Source organism: Delphinus delphis, chromosome 16 (assembly GCF_949987515.2).
Source record: "Delphinus delphis chromosome 16, mDelDel1.2, whole genome shotgun sequence".
In the NCBI taxonomy this organism is placed as follows: domain Eukaryota; kingdom Metazoa; phylum Chordata; class Mammalia; order Artiodactyla; family Delphinidae; genus Delphinus; species Delphinus delphis.
Genome location: NC_082698.1, coordinates 28202326 through 28229184, shown reverse-complemented (window position 1 = coordinate 28229184; position 26859 = coordinate 28202326). Strand labels below are relative to the sequence as shown.

At 41.2% G+C, this 26859-nt stretch overlaps 1 protein-coding gene and 1 pseudogene across 3 annotated transcripts in view; one reads left to right on the top strand and one right to left on the bottom strand.

Annotated features, from left to right (window-relative positions):
- Positions 1 to 26859, bottom strand: part of DNMBP (dynamin binding protein) — a 110727-nt gene that overhangs the window by 5948 nt on the left and 77920 nt on the right. For all 3 annotated transcript variants that reach the window (XM_060034269.1, XM_060034270.1, XM_060034271.1), the window contains 11 exons: positions 20972 to 21165; positions 20017 to 20116; positions 13519 to 13666; positions 12907 to 12924; positions 12341 to 12540; positions 10637 to 10767; positions 9618 to 9722; positions 6922 to 7050; positions 2320 to 2652; positions 1775 to 1954; positions 84 to 282 (listed from right to left, as the gene is read on the bottom strand). In XM_060034269.1, the coding sequence (XP_059890252.1) occupies positions 84 to 282; positions 1775 to 1954; positions 2320 to 2652; positions 6922 to 7050; positions 9618 to 9722; positions 10637 to 10767; positions 12341 to 12540; positions 12907 to 12924; positions 13519 to 13666; positions 20017 to 20116; positions 20972 to 21165 (1737 nt within the window). The remainder of the gene's footprint in view (positions 1 to 83; positions 283 to 1774; positions 1955 to 2319; positions 2653 to 6921; positions 7051 to 9617; positions 9723 to 10636; positions 10768 to 12340; positions 12541 to 12906; positions 12925 to 13518; positions 13667 to 20016; positions 20117 to 20971; positions 21166 to 26859) is intronic.
- On the top strand, positions 3926 to 5834 carry LOC132439712 (ORM1-like protein 1 pseudogene; annotated as a pseudogene).

Below are 26859 nucleotides of genomic sequence, written 5' to 3'. Positions count from 1 at the left end.
CTGGCCTACCCAGGATTCAGGCACAGTCCAAATCACTCTTTCCTCATTTAGAGTTACAGTAATCTGTCGCCTACTGTTCTTACCTCCATTGTCAATCAGCCAGCGGTTCTGGCTGCCCATGGGGTCCTTTTTCTTAATCACGCCCACCAGGTCACCTTCCAGAAGTGAGACGTCCAGGTCCTGGGCAGCATTGAAGTTCCGTTCTGCTTGGAAGAGCTTTTCAGGGGGATACCTTACCAAGAGGGAGGCCCGGAGTTCTTCTGACTGAAGCATGTAACTTGGCTGAAAGGCAATATAAGAAATACAATCATCAGGCTTCCCTGGTGGCGCAGTGGTTGAGAGTCCGCCTGCCGATGCAGGGGACACGGGTTCGTGCCCCGGTCCGGGAAGATCCCACATGCTGCGGAGCAGCTAGGCCCGTTAGCCATGGCCGCTGAGCCTGCGCGTCCGGAGCCTGTGCTCCACAACGGGAGAGGCCACAACAGTGAGAGGCCCGCATAACGCAAAAAAAAAAAAAAAAAAGAAATATAATCATCAAAACCCCTTCCGGGCCGTTATCCCAGCAGCTCTATTTAATCCCATATGCTGTCAGTCTCAGAAGTGGAGGCAATGACAGCCAGCTCCCTACTCCCATCAGACACCTTTGCGCCTGAGTCAGTCCATGTGGCTACAGGTAAAAATTGTAATCTCTTGGGTCACGTTTTGGTGCCTTTGTAGTAAGAAAATTTAACACACCCTTAGTTTTGTATCTATTATCCTGTGACAAAAATATGTGATTAAAGTGCCACCTAAAGAATCAAAATATCTAAGTAACATGAGTAGGTCTGCTTTTATTTTACTGTATGAATCTAAACAACTGAGACTTTCCTTATCTAGACTTCGTATCTATAAAAACAATATTCATAAAAATAAGAAAAAGTAAACGTGATTAAAAAAATCTGATTCCCTCTTTTAGACCATATAAATTAATGTCTATGGGATTACATGGGGCAAAAATATTGTAAGCACAGATAAATCAGCAGTCTTTTAGGTTTTTACCCCATATAATCTGGTATATCTTACCGTACTTTTCAGAATATGCAAGAATCGAGTTCAAAAAGAAAATAACTCCAGGTTAAAAAGTGGTCAGCCATTAACTATTCGGCAGTGTATCAGATAGCCACCTTTTCCAATACATGATCAAAAATAGGGAGCCTGGCAGAATTAACATACCCTTAAGCCAGTTCCTTTCACTGATCAAAGTACTAATATTAATCCTTTACTAACTCCTTTCATTGTATAGGATAGGATCCAAGAATGCTTTTCAGAGGGCATTTTGAAGTCTATACCAGGAGGCACACTAGTGGTGCCTAGTGATAGTGAGTGAAGGAATGAATGAGAGCATGATAGATTTGAACTCAATAACCTTTATTCTCCAATTATTATAAAATATTTAAACTCCTATTAAATTGCTCATCTGTAGAGACAGAGCTGAGTCCATCAATATTAATAATAATAATGATGATGGTAATAGCTTACTTGAATAATGCTAACTAATAATGGTGTCAGGCAACGTCCAAGTGTTTTACATATTTTAACTCATTTGAATCTCAAAACAACTCTATGATGTAGGTATAACTATTATCTGTGTTTTAGACATGAGGAAACCGATGAAGCACTTGCTCAAGGACACAGAGTGAGTCATTGTCAGAATTGGGATCCGAACCCAGGCGGTCTCACTCAGGAGTTCACACCTTAACCACCAGGCCATATTAGCCTCTCCAGTTCCACTCACCAGGCCCAGGAGTGGCTTTCGGGTGGACTGGCGGTCCATAGTTTTCCTGTCAAATGACCTCTTGGTGGCAGGAAGAGACTCTGGGAAGAAGGTGAAAACCTGGAGTTGCTGAAGGACCCTGCTGTGCTCCTCATGGAAGACGGCAATCAAGTTCCCTTCCCTGCCGGTGACTTTGAGTAACTGGAGTCCATGCACAGGGAGAGCAGAGACAGAGGAAAGAAGAGAACACACGTGAACGATCCCAGGACTGGCACAGTCTCCTTAAAACTCCTCAAGTGTAAGCCACCAACACCGCAGCCCAGTGCCCGCAGCCCGAGCTGGCTGGCTCCTCCGGGATCTCTCAGGGTGGAAAGAGAGCCATTTAAAGGCCACAGGTTCCCCGGCTCCATCAAGGGATCAAGAATTCTGATTCCTGACAGGCCTGACCCAGTGACATACTTAATCTACCTAGTTTAATAATGTCTCTGACAACCTGGCTGTGTATTCCCAGAAAAACTCCAGGAGAACTTGGGATTCTACCTCTCCAGGGGGAGGGCGGGCCTCACCGAGAGCAACGGCTTCAGCTGCTCCAGCGCCTGGCGCACGAAGTCACAGTGGGCCTCGGCGTAGCCATGCACACAGTTGCTGAAGAGGCCCTGCGCGTACTGATGGAACTTGGGCAGCTCGTCCAGCAGCTGGGCGTTCAGGGCCTCGTAGTTGTTCCGGGCCGACTGCAGCTCCTCCAGGGTCTTCTTGTCCTTCAGCTTCTCTGCCCGTTCTGTACAGTTATAGAAGTCCAGAAGCTTGTCAAAGCGTTTCTGCACTAGCTTGTGGGGCCCCGTGAACATGTTCAGTAACTGATTCAGGGGAGAGATGACCAGCCGCTCTGTCCTCTCTTTCTGTGGGGAGAGAAAGGCACGGTGTTCAGTGTCCCGAATTTGTTATTCTCAAAACTATCTTCAGGTGGATTTTGTTATGTCCTGTACCACCTGCTTTGCTCCTAGTGCATGAGCTAAACCCATGCAGATCCAACACCAGATGTACGCACATATTCTACAAAGCTTCTCAGCTTATAACTCTTCACCCAACTATTTGCTCATGCCAAAGAGTGTGCAAAATAGCTGCATAGTTGATAACAAGTGCTAAACTACATACATGAACATGATGTTTGCATTACAACCCATTTGTGACCATCTGTCTGGTATCACTTACATGTACGTGTCTATATATAACTTGAATTTAACTTAATGTTTAGTTGTTAAAAATAGAATTACCATATGACCCAACAATCCCACTCCTGGGCATATACCCAAACAAAGATACATGCACCTCTATGTTCACAGCAGCACTATTCACCATAGCCAAGACATGGAAACAACCTAAATGTCTGTTGACAGGTGAATTGATAAAGAAGATGAGGTACATATATACAATGGAATACTACTCAGCCATAAAAAAGAACAAAATAATACCATCTGCAACAACATGGATGCAACCAGAGATTATCATACTAAGTGAAGTAAGTCAGAAAGAAAAAGCAAATAACACATGATACCACTTGCACGTGGAATCTAAAATATGACACAGGACTTCCCTGGTGGCGTAGTGGTTAACAATCTGCCTGCCAATGCAGGGGACACGGGTTCGAGCCCTGGTCCGGGAAGATCCCACATGCCGCGGAGCTACTAAGCCTGCGTGCCACAACTACTGAAGCCCATGCACCTAGAGGCTGTGCTCCACAACAAGAGAAGCCACCCAATGAGAAGCCCATGAACTGCAACAAAGGGTAGCCCCCGCTCTCTGCAACTACAGAAAGCACGCGTGCAGCAACAAAGACCCAATGCAGCCAAAAATAAATAAATAAATAAAATATGACACAGATGAACCTATCTATGAAACAGAAACAAAATCAGTGACATAGAGAATACACTGGTGGCTGCCACGGGGGAAGGAGGTGGGAGAGGCTTGGATTGGGATTGGGGATTAGCAGATGCAAACTGGTATACAGAGAATGGACAAACAATAAGGTCCCACTGTGTAGCACAGGGAACTATATTCAATATCCTGCAATAAACCATAATAGAGGAGATGCCGCCGTTAGCCCTGCAGCCACCGCGGAGCTGATACTGCTCTGAGCCAGCCAGCCGCCGGGAGTGGGGTGGCAGTGCAAACATGAATGTTGGAGCTGCCCACAGTGAGGTGAATCCAAATACCCATGTAATGAACAGCCGGGGTATGTGGCTGACATATGCTTTGGGAGTTGGCTTGCTTCGTATCGTTTTACTCAGTGTTTTACCCTTCTTCAGTGTTCCTGTTGCTTGGACCTTAACAAATGTTATACATAATCTGGGCATGTATGTATTTCTGCATGCAGTAAAAGGAACACCATTTGAAACTCCTGACCAGGGTAAAGCGAGGCTCCTAACTCATTGGGAACAACTGGACTATGGAGTACAGTTTACATCTTCAAGGAAGTTTTTCACAATTTCTCCAATAATTCTATATTTTCTGGCAAGTTTCTATATGAAGTATGATCCAACTCACTTCATCTTAAACACTGCTTCTCTCCTGAGCGTGCTAATTCCCAAAATGCCACAGCTACATGGTGTTCGGATCTTTGGAATTAATAAGTATTGAAATGTGTTCTGAAATGAACAAAAATTTTTTACAGCTACTGAGTTTTCTGTAAGGAAGGAGTGGTTAGTAAACTGCACTGTTTCTGTGATAATGTGAAATGAGAGGTAGCTACATTGGAGAGCCAACTGCTGGTTCTTCATATGCTGTTTTGAAGCGCAGATTCTTACGAGAAGATGCCTCTCTTTAATGAATCTGGTATCCTTCTGACGAGGGGCTTTAGTTAAATGGCTATAAAGTAAGGGTGTAGTAGATAAATCCAAGGAAATAAGAGATTTATAAGAAACTAAGTCCAGCTTAGCTTATAATGAATGGGCATTATGTTAGGAGAAGAAAATGTTTAATCATTCAGTCATGGTCAGTTTAAGCAGAGTTACATGTAAACCAGAATCATTTCTTTACAAGTTTATTATAGATTGTTTTTATTACCATGCATGTTCCTCTTGTGTTATATAAGAGGATATATACCCTCTTGTTTTATACAAACCAATTTCTACCTTATGAATGTACTTTTTTGGTTTTGCAGGCTCAACATTGTGTTGATAGATGAGTTCATTTTTACATTTATTAAGTTACTGAGTTCATGAAGGTCCACCTTCATGACTGATTGATGATAGAAGATAGTTAGGCATCTTAGAAGCAGCCTCTGAGTCAGCCTTCTAATTTTGGAACAAAGTGGGTTTTGCTGCCTTTCCAGGTACAAGGCTGCTAAACCAATTAAGAAAATAATTTATTTCTTGTAATTAAAGTATATGGTAACTTAAAGTTCTGCTTATTTGGTTGAGCAATCTAATTGTTGAAGTCTGCCATTCTTTAGCGTTGGAAATTTAAAATGGACAACTACATAGCCAACCTGCGATCTGGCAGAAACTGCTTCTCTAGCAATACTATCAGAGTGAATAATGGAGTCTTTTTTTAGCAGGTCTGCAGTAAAAGGTATATTTCCTTAGTCCTCCTGCTCTCAGTCTCCATACTTTGCCCATTAATATTTTGCCTGTCAATGCACGAGTCTTAGTATAGACAACTCAGAATGGTTAACTATTTCCAAAGCAGCAACCATATTGAATCCTTGTGACTTAAGAGAAGCTTTCTATAGTTGCTGACATTAATTGCAAGAAATAACTATATTCTACTTTGAGAAGTAAACATGTCAAAAAAAAGTTCTGATATGTGACGAAACTGAAAAACCTAGAACATTTGTAAGCAAAACGGAGTGAAAAGAATTATAATACCAACTTAAAAGTCAATTTGTTTCAAACTGACTTTTGGAGGTAATGATCATTGTTTTGTATTTCAAAAGTATTGAGTTTAGAAATCAGTTGTATGATAATGCCTTTTGTATGTTTGTCTTTTCTCATGTATTTTTAAATAACCAGTAATCTATACTTTAATACATTTTTCTTTGGTGTAAAAAAAAAAACTGTAATGGAAAAGAATATAAAAAAGAATGCATATATATGTGTAACTGAGTCACTCTGCTGTACAGAAGTAATTAACATAACATTGCAATTTAACTATACATCAATAAGAAATAAATTTTAAAAAGATTTAGTTGTTACATAACCTGGGGTAGAGAAACTTTCACACACCCATCATACCTCTTCTACTCATAACTACTTAGTAATACTCTGTTTTCACTTTTCAAAAGTTTTTGTCTAATTCTTTCTAGAGGGATAGACATAGAGGGCACAATATTGACACAAAAGAACATAAATAGGTGCTTAGTAAATTACTTTTAATAAGATGCTACTGTTAGAATAACCGTATGTTCCCCCAAGTTCCCCCAATGTTTTCTAAAGATGCTTCAAGCATCCAGAGATCTCCAAGAAGCTATCAAAGCCCACCCATTTCTACTCAGGAGATATATATAGAATATATATTTAGAATTTCCCAAGCAATTTGGCATTTAGTAGTCTTTACAAAATAGTTTGTGCCATTTCAAAAATCTATTTGTTAATCTCTTAACTATGCAAAAATATTCCGTTTTAAGTTATTAGTTCTTCAGTTGTTTTCTTTTGATCAGTTATCAGTAGTGATACCAGATTAAATTTCCTGGTTTTCCTTTATCCCCTGAAACTGGGCTGATCACAATTATAAAAAAATCTATTTGCAGGGCTTCCCTGGTGGCGCAGTGGTTGAGAGTCCGCCTGCCGATGCAGGGGACATGGGTTCGTGCCCCGGTCTGGGAAGATCCCACATGCTGTGGAGCAGCTCGGCCCGTGAGCCATGGCCGCTGAGCCTGCGCATCTGGAGCCTGTGCTCCGCAGCAGGAGAGGCCACAACAGTGAAAGTCCCACGTACCGCAAAAAAAAAAAAAAATCTGTTTGCATACATGCAGGTCCTGTCTGTCCTTTCAGCTGATTGAAAGTCAGGTTCTGAATATAAAATTCTGATATGAACTTAGCTAAAGAACACTAGGATTCCTGGTCCATGGAAGCGTGTCTCTATGGAATTAACTTTTCCATGAGCTGGATGTTACAGAGAACCCTGGGAAGAGGCCCAGCCTGAAAAAAGTGGGCTGAAGAGTCACTTACAAAATTTGTGAAGAGCTGGTCACTGATGTAGCGATGCACCTTCTCGAACTGTTCCAAGTCTCTGTGTCCCTTCTCCATGCACACATCCCACATGCTCACGGCAGCCACCACCTTCACACATGCGGATTCCTGCAGCCAGTTACAAACACAGGTAAGACCAGACAGAACTTCTAGCCTCCATCATTCATCCTAGATAGCAGTTAGCAGTCAGAACCAAAGCGACCTGCCCGTCCAAGGGCTGTCACCCATTGCTAGGGAGACAAGGCTTTTTAAGAGTTAGGTGCTCAGGTGTATACTTGCTACACATTTAGATAACGTGGGGAGAAAATAGCCAATAGGGAGATATCAAAATTAGAGGAATTGTAGGCTAAAGTCCTGAGGCAAGGGAACCATACTTGGTCAAATCTCTCGCTTTAAGCCAATGTGTTCCTGGAAAGTCTTATAAGCCCTCAATTTTACTTATCACATTTTCAAAACATGAATGGAGAGAGTTTGCTATTTAAAAGAAGTGTCGGAAGCACTTCAAATCAGTGGGTATTACTCAATAAATGATAATGACAGATAACTAGATAAAAAACAAAAAGTTGGATTCCTATATACTAATATAAATTCCAGCTAGATTGACTAATATAAAAAAATAAAATGATAAAAGTACTGGAACATAGGACATCTTTTTAAAATTATCTTGGAATGGGAAAGACCTTTTAAAGTATGACACAGAACTAAGAAACCATAAAAGTTTAGTTAAGACTACACAAAAATAAAACTCTTCTACACACAGAAAACATTTTAAGCAAATTCAAAAGTCAACAAACTGGGGCAGGGGGTATTTGTAAGCCAGCATCTCAGAAGAAGGGCTCTTTTCTCCAACATATACAAAGGTACTACCAGTCAATAAGAAAAAGAACAATAAATCAATAAATAAGTGCCCCCAAATACAGACAAATCACAGAAAAAGAAATATAATGATTTAAACATACAAAACTATCCTCAACTTCATTCATAATATAAGAAATGTAAATTCAAACTATATTAAAACAGCAATTTTTACCTTTCTTGCCGGCAAAGATAAGACATTTTGATTTTGATAACACTGTATGTTAGCAAGGGATGGGGAAACTGTTTCATACATTGCTGGTGGGGAGTTTTCACGGGTATGATATCTATGAAATTTGCATTGCTTTATGATTTGGCTCAGAAAATCTAGTACTCTGGCCTTCAGATATACTCACATAGATCAGAAAAATGATCTACATGCAAAGATATTTCTCGTGCCAATGTTTTTAACTTTTTGCAACAACTTAAACATCCATTGATGGGGACTAGTTAAATTTATTATCGCATGTCCATAACAATTAAATACTATGCAGTTGTAAAAAAGAACAAGGCAGCTCTGTGTGTGCAAATATGGAACGATTTCCAAAATGCAAAACCCAAGGTGCTCAACAGTGCGTGTGTGTGTGTCTCTCTCTCTCCCTCACACACGTATCTCTGACAGAAGAATCTGATAGATGTGTCTGCCTCTATAGATGACTAGGAGACAGGGGAGGGGGAGGAGTTATTTTACTTTATACTTATCCCTTTGGTAGTTTTTGAATTTTGTACCATTTTACTTAAAAAATAATAATAATAATAATGATTTTTAAAAAGCAAAGGATTTCTTTTAAAGGAAATTATTTGTTTCATGGGATGAGATTTTCCTGTGTGAGGGACAGGGGTACATGGTATACTTACATAAACACTATTCTATTAAATCAACAGAGAAATTACAGGTTTTAAGAGAAAGGATTCTAGTCCTGGTTCTGATTTCATGAAGGAAGCACTGCCTGAGCGAAGGAAGACCAGGGCCCGCCTGATCTCCCAAGTTCTTGCAACTCTCTAGACCTATTCGTGGCTCTAACAACCTTAGAGGCCTATGTACAGTTGTAAATAAATATTATTATTAGGAAGCACACCCCACAGGAACCATTCTCTTACTATTTGATCTTCAAAATGATTTTGACAAAATGAACTGTCACAAGTGCTTCTTCTATAACTGGGTACAGGAGACAGGGGGAAAAAAGGGTGATGAAGCTCAAAAGAGAGGGAGGAAAGAGCTAGGTCCCTTTACTATGAATACAACAGTACTGATCTTCTGACATTGTTTAACTTTTAAATAACCTGTAAGAGGGCCTTCCCTGGTGGCACAGTGGGGTTAAGACTCCACGCTCCCAACGCACGGGGCCCAGGTTTGATCCCTGGTCAGGGAACTAGATCCCACACTCATGCCACAACTAAGAGTTCGTGAGCCACAACTAAGGAGCCCACGTGTCGCAACTAAGGAGCTGACAAGCCAAAACTTGCTCACCTGCCGCACCTAAGACCTGCTGCAACCAAATAAATAAATAAAACAATAACAGGAGGATATTCGTTCAGTAGTTATATCTGTAAGAATCCCAATAAAAAGTCTGTCATGGCATACTGGTCATTTGAGTCCAGGTTATTCCACATTCATTAAGCAATATGCTGGATGAACAGGAGAGCGGATGGAATTATACCATATGTGATTCCTTTTTTTTTTTTTGGCTGGGATCTTAGTTTCCTGACCAGGGATTGAACCCAGGCCCATAGCAGTGAAAGCACCGAGTCCTAACCACTGAACCACCAGGGAATTCCCCACTGTACATGATTCTAATGAGAGTGATGTCTTTACTCACCCGGATATGCTGGAGGTAGAGAGACAGGTCTCGGATAAAAGATTTGATCAATCTTTCTTGCATTCGGAAGTTTTTCTCTGTTTCTTCAAATACTTCATCTTTAATCTGTTCAAAATAAAAAAGTGCTGTTAGCAAATTGGGACTCTCCCTCAATAGATCTTATTGGCAAAAGCATCTTTCTTAAAGCATCTTTTGTTTAAATTTTAAGCCTTTGATGTTTCCCTGAATCATATGAATTGGATTTGACAGAGCTCATAAGTACACACAGGCCCTCCTGGCTCTAACTGACCCCCTCTGTTCCTGATGGAAACCCTTTGCTGGTCAGGCTGTTTGCTTCACCAGTATTGCTGCCTTGCCTGGTTTGCCCTCCTCTCTCCCTATGCCAAACCTGCCCCTCTCCTTTAAGACTCAGATTAAATCTCTTGCCAACATGAAGCACACTCTCACGGAGCTCCAGTTTTTTTAAGTACCACAGCGTGTAGAGAACAAACTACAAAGCTTAGCAACTGATTCTTTAGCTGGTATTTTCCACTGACTGTATCACATACACATGGTTCAGTGCATGAAGTCTGGAGACTGGATCTACTCTGTTGATAACTGTTTTACAAATCACTCAAACCTTAGACTTTACATTTCCTCATGTGTGACATATGGTGTTGAACAGGGTGATCTCTGAAATCCCTTCTAGCTTAACATGTCTACAATTTTAATTTTGTCTCCCCAAATAGATTATAAGCTCCTTATGGGTGTCTAAAACCATGATAACTATTACATGGTGACCGATTTGGCCTCCTGATTTGCCTTTATACACACTGTAAGCAGCTCACCAAGGCTCGGATGGAGGGTTGGGTGGATGGATCTAAATGAACAGTAGCTGCAGGGTCCTGTATCCACCAGCTAGCAAACACCAGGGGAGGTACTAAGAGGGGAATCTTGCCAATTCACACCATGCAGGCTGCCCCGTGGAGCCCTGAAAAGCAGCCAAAGACAGGCTGAACCTTCAAGCGCAGGAACCTCACCTGTGGGGCAAAGCCAGTGAGGTGCTTCAGGTGACTGCTAACCCGGTTGGATTTCTTGATGATGGAGTGGATGTTCAGTTTAGAAATTTTCTCCATGAGGCTATCTTCATCACCCTTTCGGTACTTGAGGACTGGGAAGTGAGTCAAATTGGTGAGTGAAGAAAGCCCTCTTCTGAGCATGGACAGACTACAAATGAGACTAACAACCCAAACTAGAGCTAGTGCTTGTTTTCAATGAGCTTATAACTGAGTACACAAAACGTTAATCCAAATCACCATTTATGGACAGATTGGATACCTGGAGAACAGCAGAGACTGTGCGCAGACTGGAGAAGGTTAGAGATGAGGAAGGAAGGTCGCAGAGGTGTAAAGAACAGAGCCTAAGATTTGGAGTCAAGGAAACCTGAGTTCAGTGCCTGGGTCTGTCATTTCATCAAGGTGTGGCCTTAGGGAATTCCCTGGTGGTACAGTGGTTAGGACTCTGCACTTGCACTGCCAGGGCCTGGGTTCAATTCCTGGTCAGGGAACTAAGGTCCTGCAAGCCATGGGGTACGGCCAAAAAAAAAAAAAAAAAAAGGTGTGGCCTTAAATAAGCCACTTAACTTCTCTGAGCCCCATTTTCCTTTCCAATAAGATGTAGAAAGTAACAGTACCTGACTTATAAGACCACCTTAAATGGTCTCATATACAAACGAGATATTTATATACAATCGTCTCATACTGAAATGCTGTGCAGGAGTTTTTGATTAATCTATGTGTCATGCATCAGGCACAGTCTGCAGAAAAGCCTGGAAATAAGAGTAGAAGGGTAGCAAGGGAAGGCTGGGTGGTAGCAAAAAGGCACACTTTACTGTTGTAGGAGATGAAGATGACATTACATGAGGAGATATGAACCAAGACAAAGGGCCAGATGGCCAGAGAGCTTTAACATCCACAGTCAACATTAAACACGGGTGTCATGGCTGAAGCAGAAGGGGAAAATGATTTTAGATAAATATGGACAATAGTGGAGAGACAGGCAAAGAGCCTATATTATAGATTGAGGATATGAATAATAAATCAGTTTAGCATGGTCACCATGCTATACTCATTGAGTGTTCAAAATCAAAGCCTCAACAAGAGATTTGATGAGACAAAAGAAATGGTTCAGTTTGTTCTATATTATAAAGAAAGAGAGGGTGTTTGGCAACTGACTGCACAGTTCTGTGGGGGAGGGGAGGGGCACAGACCAGAGGCAGGACTGATGGGACCAGGGAGGTGGGCAAACCCGGGTCTTCTGAAAGAACACAAAAAAGTTCTAGCTTAAGTGGAAACACTGAAATATCCAACCAGACGTGCGGAGCAAACACATATAAGCATGGACTGAAGAGGACTGCCTTCAGTGAGTTGAGAAGGCCATCACTCATGCTTGAAGGAACTCTCCTGATCAGCCATTCTCTAATAGGTCTTTATATCTCTTAGGAAAGACTCACTGCTATAAGCTTTATCACAGGTGCCTTATTTCCAACATGCATGGTTGTGCTTTTACTATGATCACTGTTTTTTTTCTTTCATTATCTCATTTTCCCCAAATTCTATTACCATTTCTTCATCACAGCCCTATGACCTACCATCTGCTTGTCCACCTCTGGTGAAGTAATTAATTCTTTTGAGAAGAACATTCTCAAGGGTATACCTCCTTTTCAGCAAGTATGCTTTTCTTACCCAGGTCCTTTCGACGTTTATATTCATTAATGTTAACGTTGATTTCCTTGACTGCAAGGACTGCACTGGTTAAAGGCACTTTATCTGGGTGGGACTCGGGGGTGGAATTCAGCAACTCCATCAGCAGCAGTGGGTAGCGCATTACTCTCTGCACTGGTTTGATGAGGAAGGAGCCCAGGTTAATATAATTTGTGCATCCCCTTCAAGAAAAGGAAAAACAGAGAGTTCAGTCAACTGTCAGTAACACAGGGCCTACAGGTAGTATTTGTTATTCCTAATATAGCTCCGTTCTTTCACCCTACTTCCCAACTTAATTCATTCACATTTACTGGGCACCTAATAAACACCAGGCAGTGTTCTAGGTGCTGCGGATTTAGTAGTGACCCAAAAAAGTCCCTGCCCTAGTGGAAAGAGGCAGACAATAATCAAACAAACGTTATATGAAGTGTCATTAGGTGGTAAGTGCTACGGAGGAAAGTACAGCAAGGCAGGTCTACTTCTAGGTTTCTGTCTATAAAGGAAGAAAATAATGAAATGAGCTTCTGCATCAAGTGGCAAGAACTTACCATTCATTGTACAGGCTCCTACAGGGCAGCGAGCATGAAAAGAAGAAACAACAGATTAAAGAAAATACTGATGCTGATTTTCACATTCCTCTCAGAACATATTAGTCCAACTAATGCCTATTAGCTGGGCAGACAAAAACCACATGGGACAGAAGGGGAATTGTGAATGTCTATGGTGGCATATCTAGTCTATTAAAAAAAGTCAATAAGCCCTTAACTTCACTTTGACCTACTTAGACATATATTATATCCTTATAGCCTGCCTCCCTAAGACAGGAGACTCTCACCTGATGGTCAAGAATAACCGACTTTATCTTCTTACCTTTTCTCTCATTTGGACCAAACTATCTTCCTGGCAGCTTCTTACCTGAAAATGCTAACTTAATACTTTGTGTGTATAGATAAAAGTGATTTTAATGGATAAAACTACAAGCAGGAAGCTACTTAAGATTTCCATGATATAGAATGGGAAACGGCAAGTTACATAATAGGACCTACGATAATGTATCACTTATGTTTAAAATATGATAGATCCATAACATAGACATGGGAGTGACTTCCAAAAGGCAGAACTGAAGAGCTATGATGGAATGAAGTGCTCAAAACTCCTACTTAAGATCTGCCAAGGAGTCCTGAAGATGCTTCTGGATCTTCTCATCCTTCTCATATATTTCCAGCAATGAGATGGCCTCATCATGATTCTGGCAATAAACCTTGTATGTTCCTTCAAGCTCATCTCGGTGATCAAGAAACACCGGTCCTTTGGAATATACACAAACATACAGTGTTTTTTAGTAACTTTCTTCTCAGCGTACTAAATGGAAGGTATATAACCAAACTTTAATACCAGATAATCCTATCACAAGAAATGAGAATAAGACTATCCTTCAAATTAATATGATATTTCCATGTAACAGCTTAAAATTCTACTTATTTAAAGCAAAATTTAAGAGAACTATCTCATCCATGTATTTATTTTTCAGAACGCATACACATGCACACGTGCATGCACACACACACAGCTGGTCCCTGAAACAGAGTCCAGTCCCTTTTCCGTCAGGCAGAGTAAGGCATTTGCAAGTACTCTCCATATAGGCATGTGATCAGAACCTGTAAAGACCCCTCAGCTCTCTAAGCCCCAAATCTCCACAGGGGTGAAGAGATCCTTCTACGGCAGCAGCTTCCAACCTTTTCTTTGCACGTAAATACACAAGACTATGAAGTTTATCATATTAATAAATATATTAATTTATAATATAAATTATATATAAATATATTAATACTATATTATATAAATATAAACCCTCTGAATCTATAATAATATATGTACTTCTTGATAAAGCACTGAATAGCAAAACATAGCAATGAATCTAATAATCACCATAATTTCAAAGTATGATGAGTGACACAAGAAACTGGTATAACGTGTTGTTTCTGGTCATTGATGGAATTTCGAGATACTGCATGCAACAACTTAAATGTGATACGAGCAGGTGACTTCAGTTGGTGACAAAGTCACTGTTCCCTACAGTCATACCTTAAATCAATGCTAAATTTCTCTTATAAATAAAGAAACTTCTATACAAGTTGGTGGAGTACTTGAAATCTACTCATGGACCCCTGGTCTACACCATTTGGGCATAGGAATAATTCCTAAGCAAACTTCCCCGGAGCAATTTCATTTAGATCAGCTGCCTGAATGTGCCGATTCCCTGAATTGTTAAAACTGCTCTTCCTCTTGCCCCTCTTCCCTCTGTGTACCTGGTCCTTCCTTCTTCAGCTTGCACTGCTCCCCAAAAGACAACGTCCTCTCATCCTTGAGCTCCTCCCTCAAAATATGACCCTACTTACTGCTTCCCCTATAACTATTTCTCCCAGCCGCTGTGGGCATAAACCCCTTCCCTCAGGGAACCCCATCCCTTTCTCTACAAGGTCACCTCTGTTCCCTCCATGTTGTGTCCTATGGAATTCCCTATTCTCGTGCAGAGCACTTTCTATTTAAATGAAATGTATTTCCTTGATTATAGCTCCTTCCAAAAGAGAGTCGTGACTGTGTCCATACAAACCACACTCGTGCTGCCGTCCAACTGGCAGCCTTTCTTTGTCTAATCCTGTGACTCAACAGGCACAGGAGTTAAGAGTGGGGCTGCTTCCTTTTGACGTTCAGGGCCCCTTTGGAATCCCTGAGCCACCAACGTCTTTATCCAGTTTCACCAGCCGGTATTTGCCTGTCTTCTCCCCTACGTCTCCATTCCCCACCAGCACTCCCAGAACCTTCACTCTCACACCGGTTACACTGTACGTCCTCCATTCATGGGTTTTACCCTCCCTAATGGTGACTCTTCTACATCAACTACAAACTAACAAAGCTACAACTTAATTTACAGTGTCTTTCAAATTTGGGTCAAAACCCATGAATGGGTCATGGAATCTACTTTATGGGTATGATCAACACATTTTTGAGGAAATAAAATGGAATAGAAAAGAACAGAAAACATTGAACACAGTAAAAATAAGCACAGACACACACACACAAACATGTATCCTGGTCATTAGGTAAAATGTATTTCTTTCTGTGGGACATGTTTAAAATAATAAAAAAGCCAGTTCCTTAGATATTACTACATATCCAGAGTCTCCTGGTACTTCTTCCTCATCTCAACCTCCTCGTCTTCTAAATCATCCAAGCCCTGAACACCTACCATTCTCTCCTTCCCTGTGGACCCTGTTCTGGCTGTAACTAGAATCCTTCTCCAATCAGGCTTATAAGTTAATTCAATGATGCTTTTTCCAGCATCCTGGTTTACCCTGGATTTTCACCAAGTTATCCCCTCACTGTATACTTTTCCATTTTTATTCCTGGATCATAAAAACTGCTTGGAAGGCATACTTTTATTAAAAGGGGAGTTAAGGCGTAGTGCAGAACAGTTTGAATAGTATGCTACTGTTTATATAAATTTTTAAAGTGGGGATGGGGGACCAGGGTAGAGAAATACATATGTAATTGCTGTTATGATAAACTATCTCTGGAAGGAGATGTAAGAAAACTGGTAACATTAGTTGCTTCTGGTTGAGAAGAGCTGGGTGGCAGGGGACAGATAGAAGAGTTTTCATTAAGCAGTTCTTGGTACCTTTCAAATTTTGTGCCATGTGAATGTATTAAAAATAAGTTACATTTAAAATATACTCAGGGTTTCCCTGGTGACGCAGTGGTTGAGAGTCCGCCTGCCGATGCAGGGGACATGGGTTCGTGCCCTGGTCCGGGAAGATCCCACATGCCGCGGAGCGGCTGGGCCCGTGAGCCATGGCCGCTGAGCCTGCGCGTCCGGAGCCTGTGCTCCGCAACGGGAGAGGTCACAACAGTGAGAGGCCCGCATACCGCAAAAAAAAAAAAAAAAAAAAAAAAAAAAATATATATATAAAATATGTATCATATATTAAAATAAACTTAAGCAAAATAAAACATTGCTTATGCAATTCATGTCAATCTGCCCTTTGCTAGTGGCTCAGCGAAGCTTTAATTTGCCTTCCCTGACTTCTCAGAACCTTCCCTTATCAGACATTCAAAACCTTGTCCTTTATTAATTCTCCACTGAATGCACTGCTTGGCCTCCTGGTGGACCAAGACTGGAGCTCCCAGGCTGGTGCTCTCATCCAACCTCGGCTTCGCCTATTGCATACCACGGTCACTGCACACTGTCCCTCCTTGTAAAGCTCTGAGCCAGCGGTTCCTAGGCCCTCTCCTCCCCCATCCCCCGCACGCCTTCAGCTCATCTCAGTCGGCTACCTAAATCCTCGGTTGTCTTGGGACAAGAAGGGGAAGGGAAAAACAAAAATAAACAGCTGATATTGTATGGGGGTGAGATTATGGATATTCTGTTTTCATTTCCTCTTTTATTGTTGTCATAATACACAGGTAATAAAATAAATTGAAAAAATGTTTGATTAATAATTAATTCCTTTCAGATACCAGTTTCTCTCATTTCTTTCATAATTCAAATTAATAACCTACAGATACTTATTTCAAGTGCCTTATGAAATCCTATAAATTGGCTTTTATGCTTTATAGGGTGACCTCTATAAAAATGGGGTCACCATGGCTACCTCTAATCAATGTGTGCTTCTTCTTCCTCAACCCCCCTGACCTCTGACCTCTCCAATTAAACTGAGAGCAGGACCCCAGGCTTCAGTTTCTCTTGCAGCTGTTCTGTACAGAATTTAACAGCCTATGCAGAGATGACAGAAAAGACCTGAGTCTGAATGTCAGTCCCATCAAGTACTAGCCATGTGACCCTGAGCAAATTACTTCCTGCTGTAAGTCTCAGTTTCCAGTCTGTAAAGTAAGATTAATAGCAGCTAAACCTCATAGGGTTGTTGTAGGCAACAAGTGTGATAAAGCTTGACATACCTTGAAAGGGTGTGTGGAGTACAATAAATACCAGAGAAATGTAAGTTGCACTATCACCTAACATCCCACAGCCATTCCTGCAGGAGGGCAGAGCCGTGGCTGTTCTTATGTCCATTTCTCTCCCAGGTAAGTCAGGTCAATACCACCTAGCCTAAGTCAACATCATGAGCCTACTCCCCTCTCTAGTGATCTGTGTAGGCATATGCATGTGACCCAGCTCTGGCCAATGAGAAACAAAGAGGATTCTGGTGAGGGGGCTCTGGAAAGGCTGCTTACTATTAAATGACACAGGGTCAATTTTTCCTTCTGCTAGACGTTGTGATGTGTGTAGTGGAATGGCTAGAACTGTGGTAGCAACTTGTCACTATGATTCCAATAATATAGCAAAGTGATAAGATGACCCCTCCCACAAGGCACCAGAGCTGGTCTGTATGACCAACAGAATATGGCAGAAGTGATGGTATGTAGTATCTGAGATCAGGTTATAGAAGACACTGGGGGGACTTCCCTGGTGGCACAGTGGTTAAAAATCCTCCTGCCAATGCAGGGGACACGGGTTCAAGCCCTGGTCCAGGAAGATCCCACATGCTGGGGAGCAACTAAGCCTGTGCACCACAACTACTGAGCCTGCGCTCTAGAGCCCGCGAGCCACAACTACTGAAGCCCGTAAGCCTAGAGCCCATGCTCTGCAACAAGAGAAGACACTGCAATGAGAAGCACCCCAACGAAGAGTAGCCCCCGCTCGCCACAACTAGAGAAAGCCTGCGCACAGCAATGAAGACCCAACGCAGCCAAAAATAAAGATAAATTAAAAAAAAAAAAGAAGACGCTGGCTCCCATCTTGAGCTTCCTCTTCCTCCTGGATCACTCACTTTGAGGAAAGCCTGAGGTCATGAAGATGGTGAAGAGGCTCACATGACAAGGAACCGAGGCTTGATGAGCTGAGTGAGCTTTTGGAACTGGATCACTGATGGAGCCCCAGATGACAGCAGCCCAGGTAACAGTTCGACTCCAACCTCATGAGAGACCCTGAGCCAGAATCACCTAGCTAAGCCACTCCCAGATTGCTGAACCACAGGAAAGTGATCTAACGTGTTTCTAGTTTTAAGGCACTAAATTTTAGTATAATTTATTACACAGCAATAGATAACTAACACAATTCCCTTGTTTATAAGAAATAATTGTTTTTCAAACATTTTGACAATGACCCACATGAATAAATACATTTAAAATCATGACTCAGGGCTTCCCTGGTGGCACAGTGGTTGAGAATCTGCCTGCCAATGCGGGGGACACGGGTTCGAGCCCTGGTCCGGGAAGATCCCACATGTCGCAGAGCAACTAAGCCCGTGCGCCACAACTGCTGAGCTCTAGATCCGTGCACTCTAGAGCCCACAAGCCACAACTGCTGAGCCCACATGCCACAGCTACTGAAGCTCACGAGCCTAGAGCCTGTGCTCCACAAGAGAAGCCACCGCAATGAGAAGCTTCCGCACCGCAACGAAGAGTAGCCCCTGCTCGCAGCAACTAGAGAAAGCCCGTGTGCAGCAATGAAGACTCAACGCAGCCAAAAATAAAGTAAATTAATAAAAAAAAAAATCGTGACTCAGTATACATATACAAAGAATTGGAAAAAAGTTTCAAAAAACTATAGTTATTATTTACAGTACATTCTGATATCTTCTATTTTATTGGAAAAATATATATTGGGTGCTAATTTTTTTTAGAGACCATTCAGTAGTTTTTTTTTTTATTAATAAGACTATAAATAAAGAAAGGCATCCTTTTTTTTTTTGGCCACATGGCTTGCGGGATTCTTAGTTCCCTGACCAGAGATCGAACCCAGGTGCCCTGAAGTGGAAGCTCAGAGTCCTAACTACTGGACTGCTAGGGAATTCCCAAGAAAGGCAACTTTTCTTTTTTTTTTTTTTTTTTTTGCAGTACGCGGGCCTCTCACTGTTGTGGCCTCTCCCGTTGCGGAGCACAGGCTCCGGACGCACAGGCTCAGTGGCCATGGCTCACGGGCCTAGCCGCTCCGCGGCATGTGGGATCTTCCCGGACTGGGGCACGAACCCGTGTCCCCCTGCATCGGCAGGCGGACTCTCAACAACTGCGCCACCAGGGAAGCCTGAAAGGCAACTTTTTGAAGATCAATTCTCCACGGCATTTCTACATGACTTGGGACAGCTCTTGTCCCAGATAATATTTCCAAGGATGTTAATAAAAACAGAAAGCCTTGGAAAATAGAGATAGATTCTCCTTCCTGGACAGACGGCAGGTTTGTTCCTGACCAGAATAACAATGTCTTCTTCCTGTACAAAGTTGGATGAATCTGCCAGCAGCCTGCTATAATACTGCGGTTTATCTAAGTGTGATTGGTTCCTTAGCTGTAAGATAAACCCACTGTGTTACTGGGTTCTAAACTGATCTCATGACCCACTAACAGGCTGCAACTGTTGGTCTGAAAAACATCATATCATGTGACAACAAAAATTTCTTCTATTGCAAGCATCCTCTATCACCTCAAGGTATATAAAAGGAGAAGCAGGGGCCAAATAACCTTCGAACTAAGTAATTAACACTTAATTTTCCTAACAAAACTACTCAGTACCAGCTGGGCCCTTCTTCCCCTGCCTCCTACCTATGAAATTAAACAAACAAACAAAAAAACCTGCTTCTGAAACAATGGCAGGGGCTCATACCTACGGCATCGCTGATTTCCAGATCAGCCAATAATTGCTTTGAGACCTTAATCACCATCTGCATATTTCCAAAAAGTCCCTCAAAATCAATGTTTGGTATCTGAGAAAGGAAAACAAAACAAAGATGCAGAGAAATAAAATTAACGGCATATCATTCACATTAGGAACATCTCTTCAAAGGATGATACAAAAGCTGCTCAAGGTTATCTTCACTCACTCTCACGAAGTTTCCAGAATGGGAACATCTAACATCGCCTTTAGTGTCACCATCTGTCCTTGATCCAACTACTTTCTGCTCCCCCCTCCCCCACTACCATAGTAAAATGACCGTAGAACCAATTTCTATAATTGTACTGGGACACAAATTCCACCCAGTACCCAAAATCGGATGGCACCGTCCACATCCTAGAGAAGTTCTGTGAGTGACTGCTCCAGGAGTCCACACTCAAGCTGAGCCCAGTGGTCAAGTAACAAGCAATAGGATTGTAAATCCCTGGGATACCAATAACGTTTTTTCCCTGTCTTCGGCATCTAAGAGAGTGTCTAGCATACACATATTAGTAAGACTTTCTGGAATAAACCTTATACAATCAGGTGCTACAGCCAGGTAACCCACCATCCCCAGACTTCATTATATTATTGCACAACCTCCCAGTAAAGTGACAATCCCAGACTCACTGGAACTGTTTTCAGGAGCCACAGAAACAGGAAATGTCCTAGGAATTATTGCAGTAACTTAAGTTAATAAGTTAATATTGGACTTGATAAGTGACAGGATGGTGAACGCTTAAGTTGATGACAAATGTAAACTGGGGCCCTTGAATTAAGAGCAGCAAACCCAATAAATTTTATTTCAAACCCAATAAATCTTTGTGGTGAAAGCTTCCATACCCTAATGCATCAGGCTTGGAGAACCACGTTCAAGGCAAAGCTAACTTTCTCCCACAGTTCCCACCTGTGCCTGCTGCAGGGGTACCATGATCCGCTCCAGACACATTTCCAGATCCCGAATGTAGTCTCTCTCCGTCTGAAGAAGTTCCTCTATCACCTTGGCTCTCTTCTCCAGCATCCTCTGCTCTGGGCTTTCAGTGGACACAGACCCAGAAGGGGCCACTAGTGCTGAAGACTGGGAGGAGAGGAGTGTCATTTCTAGAAAGGAAAAGAGAACTGGTCAGTAGCTCTGGGTGTAAAAGCAGACCTCTGCAATAGTTTCAGTTGAAAAGAACACATTCTTTGAGAACCAAAGGTCTCGCAATTGTCAATCATCAGGAAATCTGATCCTCAAGTCAGTTCTAATCACGAAGATGAAGAGCTTAGAAAGCCATCCCTGCAGAAAGAACTTCTCCCATCTGCGATACCATTTCTAGAATCTGTCCTAAAAACAAGTAGCTGGCCCATTTTATGAGGACAAATCAGCGTCTACAACCTCCTTGGGAAAGAGGTGGAAAGAGGTGCTGTTCTTAAAAAGAACTGCTTGGTTAAGAATCTGCCAGCCAATGCAGAGGACACAGGTTTGAGCCCTGGTCCAGGAAGATCCCACATGCTGTGGAGCAACTAAGCCCGTGCACCACAACTACTGAGCCTGTGCTCTAAAGCCTGCAAGCCACAACTACTGAAGCCTGTGCACCGCAACAAGAGAAGCCACCACAGTGAGAAGCCCGCACACTGCAATGAAGAGTAGCCCCTTGCCACAACTAGAGAAAGCCCGCGTGCAGCAACGAAGACCCAATGCAGCCATAAATAAATAAATAAATAAAAAGAACTGCTTTCACTTAGTTAGGTATAAAACCCGTTTCATGAACTTAGCAGCAGAAATACCAAGCTGGAAGTTACAAATACTGATACAGCACATTAAAAATAATATTATGGGGAACATAATAATGCCAACTAAGGGAAAGACAAAAATTAGGTAGGAATTATCTGTCTGAGATCTGGGTGACTGTAGGGCCCACCTTATTCCAGTTACTGTGATGGTGGATTAATATTAGCATGTAATAAAATATGTAAAAACTGTTTAGATTCTCCCTATCAAAACATTAATGAAGGGGACTTCCTTGGTGGCTCAGTGGTTAAGAATCCGCCTGCCAATGCAGGGAACACAGGTTTGAGCCCTGGTCCGAAAAGATCCCACATGCCACGGAGCAACTAAGCCTATGGGTCACAACTACTGAGCCTGCGCTCTAGAGCCCGCAAGCCACAACTACTGAGCCCACTTGCCTAGAGCCTGTGCTCCCTAACAAGAGAAGCCACCGCAATGAGAAGCCCGCGCACTGCAACAAATACCCAACGCAGCCAAAAATAAAAAAATAAAATAAATTTATAAAACAACAACAACAACAACCAAAAAAACATTAATGAAGACTCACAAGCAAGTTTTGCTACTTCAAATGTCCTGGAAGATACAAATGTCCTATAAGTAGGAAGTTCTTTAATAGTATTTTCAATTAAAAAAACCTCTATAAAACCACACCACATGATCTAAGAATGAAAACAAATATGTATTTTGTCATTAGCTTTTACAAATACCTGTTACTTAGATACATATGAGGAGAGAACTATTATGCATGAGATGGCATTTGTTCATTTAAAATGAAAGTTAAATGCTAAAATAAACAACTGAGAAAATTTCAACAGTGAAGCAATCTCTGCTGTTTACTTCAAATTCCTTAAGATCCACTTTAAAAAATGACAAATTTGGTAAGTAAACATACTAGCAAGTCTGAGTATGATTACAAGAATATTTTTACCCAGATCTAAGAAGCAAAAACACAAGTGTTCAAACTACTTATGGAAAACTAGGCTTTCACAGCAGATTTTAGTCTCCAAAAACCTTCCCCACTGCTCCTTCTCTAAGAATTTAGGAATTCCAATGTTTAAAAAGTGTAACCCAGATTCTGGTTTCTAAAAACCACTCTTCAGTAAAAGGAACCAGAATTCTTCATGTGGAAAGGGCATGGAGCCAACTTGAAGTAGCTCCCACTGGCCAAATCTGTACAATTTGAGTATCAAAATAACTAAGCACAGCAAAGCATTGTAATCCATTGACTAAAATAAGAATCCACGAGCTCTTATTGATAGTATATAAGTATATAAATAAATGGGGGAGAAGAGAAAGCTCTTTCTTATGGTAGAATGTCAGCTAATAAATATAGAACAATGGAATTAGAAAAATCAGTATTTTGCAATCATCGGAATAAAATTTGGTTCAGGAACAAACCATCAGTGAATGATTCTGGTGTTGGTGGTAGGGTTTTGATGATGATCGGGATATCTACATAGTTTTGAACTAGTTATTAAAAATTATTTATTACAAAAATGAAAAAGTGACTCTAGAGTGGAGAAGTGGGTTACACCATAACCTAGTAATCAAAATTAACACGACCAATTAGGGACAAATAGACATCATGTGCTACCAAATGTCAGGTCTAGAAATAACACAATATCCCTATATAGAAAGACAGTCAAAGATGCATAATCTGAAATGAATCTTGAGGAAACATCAGACAAACCTAGGGGTTTGCATCCTTCAAAATGTCATGTCATAAAAGACAGAGGAAGCCTGAGGAGCAATTCCCAATTAAAGGTAACTGAAGGACTTCCCTGGTAGTCCAGTGGTTAAGACTCCAAGCTTTCACGGCAGGGGGTGTGGATTCCATCCCTGGTTGGGGAACTAAGATCCCACATGCACATGGTGCAGCCAGGAAAAAAAAAAAAGGAAGAAAGAAAGAAGGAAGAAAAGATAACTGAAGAGATGACAAATAAATGCAATGTGTGATCCTGAACTGAATCCTGATCTGGGGAAAAAATTGCTACAAAGGACATTAATAGGACAAGCTGATGAAACTGGAATATAGACTATAGATTGGGTGTATGATTAAACCAATTAAAAATTTCCTGAAATGGACAGCTACATGTAGAAGAATGAAATTCGAACATTCTCTAACACCATATACAAAAATAACTCAAAATGGATTAAAGACCTAAATGTAAGACCAGATATTATAAAACTCTTAGAGGAAAACACAGGCAGAACACTCTTTGACATAAATTGCAGCAAAATATTTTGGATCCATCTCCTAAAGTAAAGGAAATAAAAGCAAAAATAAACGGGACCTAATTAAACTTAAAAGCTTTCTCACAGCAAAGGAAATCACTGATAAAATGAAAAGACAACCTACTGAAAGGAGAAAATATTTGCAAATGATATGACCGATAAGGGATTAATATCCAATATATATAAACAGTTCATACAACTATACATCAAAAAAACAAACAACGCAGGACTTCCCCGGTGACGCAGTGGAGAAGACTCTGCGCTCCCAATGCAGGGGGCCCGGGTTCGATCCCTGGTCAGGGAACTAGATCCCACATGCATGCCACAACAAAGAGTTTGCATGCCACAGCTAAGGAGCCCGCTGGTGCAACCAAATAAATTAATAAATATTAAAAAAAAAACAAAACGCTATTTCAAAATGGGCAGAAGAACTGAATAGACATTTTTCCAAAGAGGAAATGCAGACGGCATATGAAAAGATGCTTAACATCACTAATCACAGGGAAATGCAAATCAAAACCACAATGAGATATTAACTCACACCTGTCAGAATCGTTATGATCAAAAAGAACACAAATAACAAACGTTGGCAAAGATGTGGAGAAAAGGGAACCCTCCTACGCTGTTGGTGGGAATGTAAACTGGTGTACCCACTGTATAAAACGGTATGGAGGTTTCTCAAAAAACTAAAAACAGAACTACCATGTGACCCACCAATTCCACTCCTGGGTATATATCTGAAAAAAACAAAAACACTAATTCAAAAAGATATATGCACCCCAGTGCTCATAGCAGCATTATTTACAATAGCCAAGACATGGAAGCAACCTAAGTGTCCATCAACAGATGAATGGATAAAGAAGATGTGGTGTGTATACATATACACACACACAATGGAATACTACTCAGCCATAAAAAAAGAACAAACCGTTGCCACTTGCAGTAACACTGATAGACTTGGAGGGCATCATGCAAAGTGAAATAAATCAGACAAAGACAAATACTGTATAATATCATTTATATGTGGAATCTTTTTCTTTGGCTGCTCCATGCAGCACATGGGAGCTTAGCTCCCTGACAAGGGATTGAACCTGCGCTCCCTGCACTGGAATCTCCGAGTCTTAACCACTGGACTGCCAGGGAAGTCCCTTATATGTGGAATCTAAACAATACAACAAACTAGTGAATATAACAAAAAAGAAGCAGACTCACAGATATAGAGAACAAACTAGTGGTTACCAGTGTGGGCGGGGAGGGGCAATAAAAGGGTGCGGGAGTGGGAGGCACAAACTGCTGGGTATAGGATAGGCTCAAGGATGTACTGTACAACACGGAGAATACAGCCAATATTTTCGAATTACTGTAAATAGAAAGTAACCTTTAAAAATTGTATTAAAAAATTTTTTAATAAAAAAATTCCTGACATGGCACATCTATGGTGGTCATGTATGAAAATATCCATATTACACACTGACACTTACTAAGGGGCATAATATATGCAACCTAGTCTCAAACAGTAAAGAAAAAAAAGTGTGTGTGTGTGTGTGTGTGTGTGTGTGTGTGTGTAGAGAGAGAGGGAGAAAGTGAGCGAGAGAGAAAATGAAAACAAAAATATGGCATAATGTTAAATACTGGCAAATGTGAATAAAGGAGGATCTGTGTACCACTGCAATTTTCTATAAATTTGATATTATTCAAAATAAAACTTAAAAAGACATAATTAGAAAATTTCTCTTTTTTGGTAGAATGACAAAATTTCAAGCATAACTCTTATTTCATCAGAAATTAAGTAAATCATGATTAAATTAATTGTAGTGTACAAAAAATTGATTTTCAATGGCCTTATTTTAAATTTTCTTCGTGATTTCAAAGCTACAGAATTTCAGACCCAAATATGGTTTCAGAAGCTGTAAGTTGAGAAGAGAAATTCACCTTAAACACAGGACTAAAAAGCTCTGGAAAGGGAGAACACTCACTGAATTCCTACCACGTGCTAGGTGCTTTACGAGTTATGTCCCTGAACTCATTTAATATTCACATCAAAACTCTAAAGTAGTATTACTATTCCCATTTAACAGATAAGAAAACCTAGCCTTTGAGAGACTGACCAACTTGTCCCAGCCTATGTGATGAGTAAATGGCAGTTCTGGAATTTGAATCTAAATATATTTAAATCCAAATCCTGTATTTAAATCCACTTAATCCTGCACCATTCTGCCTCTCTAGCCTGGAATCTCAATTTAAAAAGGTCAGGGCCGGGGCTTCCCTCGTGGCTCAGTGGTTGAGAGTCTGCCTGCCGATGCAGGGGACACGGGTTCGTGCCCCGGTCCGGGAAGATCCCACATGCCGCGGAGTGGCTGGGGCCGGAGTGGCTGGGCCCGTGAGCCATGGCCGCTGAGCCTGCGCGTCCGGAGCCTGTGCTCCGCAACGGGAGAGGCCACAACAGTGAGAGACCCGTGTACCGAAAAAAAAAAAAAAAGGTCAGGGCCTATTTGCTTCAAATCTTAAAAATTCCCTGGAAACTATTATCTCTCAGGAATCAAAGTTCTATTAATTATAATACTTGAAAGCATAAAATACCAGCAAGCACTCATCAATTAGAAGTCAGCAACTTACAACCTAAGAGACACAATTAGATTTTTATTTATATTTAAAAAGAGAAAAAGAAATGGTAACAATTCTTCTAAAATATCAGCATGCTATTTTTTCCCTGCAGGTAGATTTATAAATTCTGGAACAGACTTTAAAAAACAAAAAGGAAAACAGTTTAGCTCGATCAAAAATCCCTG